This window comes from Corvus brachyrhynchos, unplaced genomic scaffold (assembly GCF_000691975.1).
Source record: "Corvus brachyrhynchos isolate BGI_N302 unplaced genomic scaffold, ASM69197v1 scaffold334, whole genome shotgun sequence".
In the NCBI taxonomy this organism is placed as follows: Eukaryota; Metazoa; Chordata; class Aves; order Passeriformes; family Corvidae; genus Corvus; species Corvus brachyrhynchos.
Genome location: NW_008238316.1, coordinates 2052168 through 2054108, shown reverse-complemented (window position 1 = coordinate 2054108; position 1941 = coordinate 2052168). Strand labels below are relative to the sequence as shown.

The 1941-nt window shown below is 51.6% G+C and overlaps 1 protein-coding gene across 1 annotated transcript in view; it reads left to right on the top strand.

Annotated features, from left to right (window-relative positions):
• Nucleotides 1-1941, top strand: part of PRKG1 (protein kinase, cGMP-dependent, type I) — a 315753-nt gene that overhangs the window by 198133 nt on the left and 115679 nt on the right. Inside the window, exon 4 of the mRNA XM_008633292.2 lies at nt 1068-1131. Coding sequence (XP_008631514.2) covers nt 1068-1131 — 64 coding nt within the window. The remainder of the gene's footprint in view (nt 1-1067; nt 1132-1941) is intronic.

Here is a 1941-nt window from a genome sequence, read left to right as displayed (position 1 = left end):
CTGTCCCAGGCTGCTCCCAGCCCCAGTGTCCAGCCTGGCCTTGGGCACTGCCAGGGATCCAGGGGCAGCCACAGCTGCTCTGGGCTGTGGTGTATTTTGGGGTTGAATTTACGTTGTGTCCGTGTGTTTCCTTCAGCATCACCTGGGAGTATTGATGGAGCTCAGGTTTGCATGGAAAGCAGAGGATGAGAAACCACATCCCAGGCTGGCTGAGGGTGGGAGGGACATCTGGAGCTCCTCTGGTCCTGCCCCCACACCTGTTCAGGTTGCCCTGGACCATGTCCTGATGGCTTTTGGGTCTTTCCAAGGAGAGGACAATTCCACAGTCTCCCTGGGTGTATCTCCCTGCAGGGCAGTGGAGATCCAGCTTCAAAGTCAGGATACTCCCTGCAGGTTTGGAGATCCAAAGTTGTGTCCCTCACCCTGCTCCAGACTGATTTAGGCTCAGTCCTGTGGCCCTTGGCTCAGGGGCCTCTTTATGGCCACATCACCCTCTTGTTGCAGCCTTTGCTGGGGGAGTTGCTGCCAAACAAGTGACAAAGTTGCCTTTTGGGCCAAAGAAAAGCCACAGATTTGGCTGTAAAAGTGCCAGGGAAGTCTTCAGAAACTGCCTGAGGGGCTGGATGGTGGCTCAGTGCTGTGAGCTCCGTGCTCTGCCCTCTGTCCATCCAGGTGTGGTTTCACTCTTTTATCCGGGGCTGCTCGGAGTTGCTGTCCCCTGCCCTTTTTGGTGTTGGGTTTTATTTCTGGGGGGCTGAAGCAGACCAGGAGGCAGGAATGTGACTGAGCAGCTTTGTGGCACACAGGAATTCCAGAGGATCCTGACTGGATCCCTTGCTGATTACCAGCTTTAGGGGTGGCTCTCCAGAGGTTTATTCCAGTGGTCTCCTGTCATCACCAAACCCATCCTGGCTGCCAGAGAAGGAGCAGCTTTCCATTAGATCTTTTTCCTCTTCAGCCCCAGAGCATGAAGGAAAAACATGTTGGGAAGACAGAGGGGAGAAAAGCAGCTGGATCTGTGTCCTGTGGGAAGGGATCCATTAATCGAGGTTTCTCTTGCATTGCAGCGTTCCCACATTCCAGAGCCTTCCCGAGGAGATCCTCAGTAAGCTTGCAGATGTCCTGGAAGAGGTAAGTGCCTTAAACATTGGGATTTCATGAGCTCAGAACCTTCTGCTGGCAATATCCAGCCTCTTCCTATTCTCCAAAGAGCAGCTCCCCAGTTGTGGCAGCACAGCGAGGCCCCGAGAGGAGCTGTGGGGAAGAGGAATGCGGTTTTAACAGGCTTTATGTATTTTTAAATTGGATTTTTATCCAGTTGGGGAGGGAATCAGTCATTTCCTGTGGTGTCCAGAAGGGAATGAGCTTCTCCAGCCCCTGGGTGAGCGGTGGGGAGGAGGGGAATGCGAAAACCTGGTCTCATTTCAGATTTGATGGGACTCTTCTGTTGGAGGGTATTTGATAAGCATCATGGAAAAGCTGCTCTGGGAAGAGTCCCAGCAGTGTGGAGATGTTGGGATGGGGTTGGGCTTTGCCTGCCTGGCTTTCACTGGGATCTCGTTAGGGTCAGGCTTTTAATACATTTTTATTTAAAACAACAAAGAAATCACCCACAAAACACCAAACAAAAAAAAAACCCTCCAAAAAAAAAAAAAACCCCAAACCCTACAACCCCCTCCAAAAAATGCAAAAAAACCTAACCTGCACCCAAAAAAAAACCAACCCAAGCCTCCCATCCTAGCCCTGTAAGTGGATGTAAAATGGGTGTCAAATATTTGGGGTGCACCCTAGTTTCCCCCCGTGTTTTATTCCCACAACGCTGCCCTCTGGAGCGAGGCGGTTCAGTGTCCCGGAAAGCCATTACTGAGCCCTTCCCAAAGGTGATTTAAGTGCAGGGAACGCATGTGTGGCAGTCATTGCATTCATTCCTCCCTCCTTTTC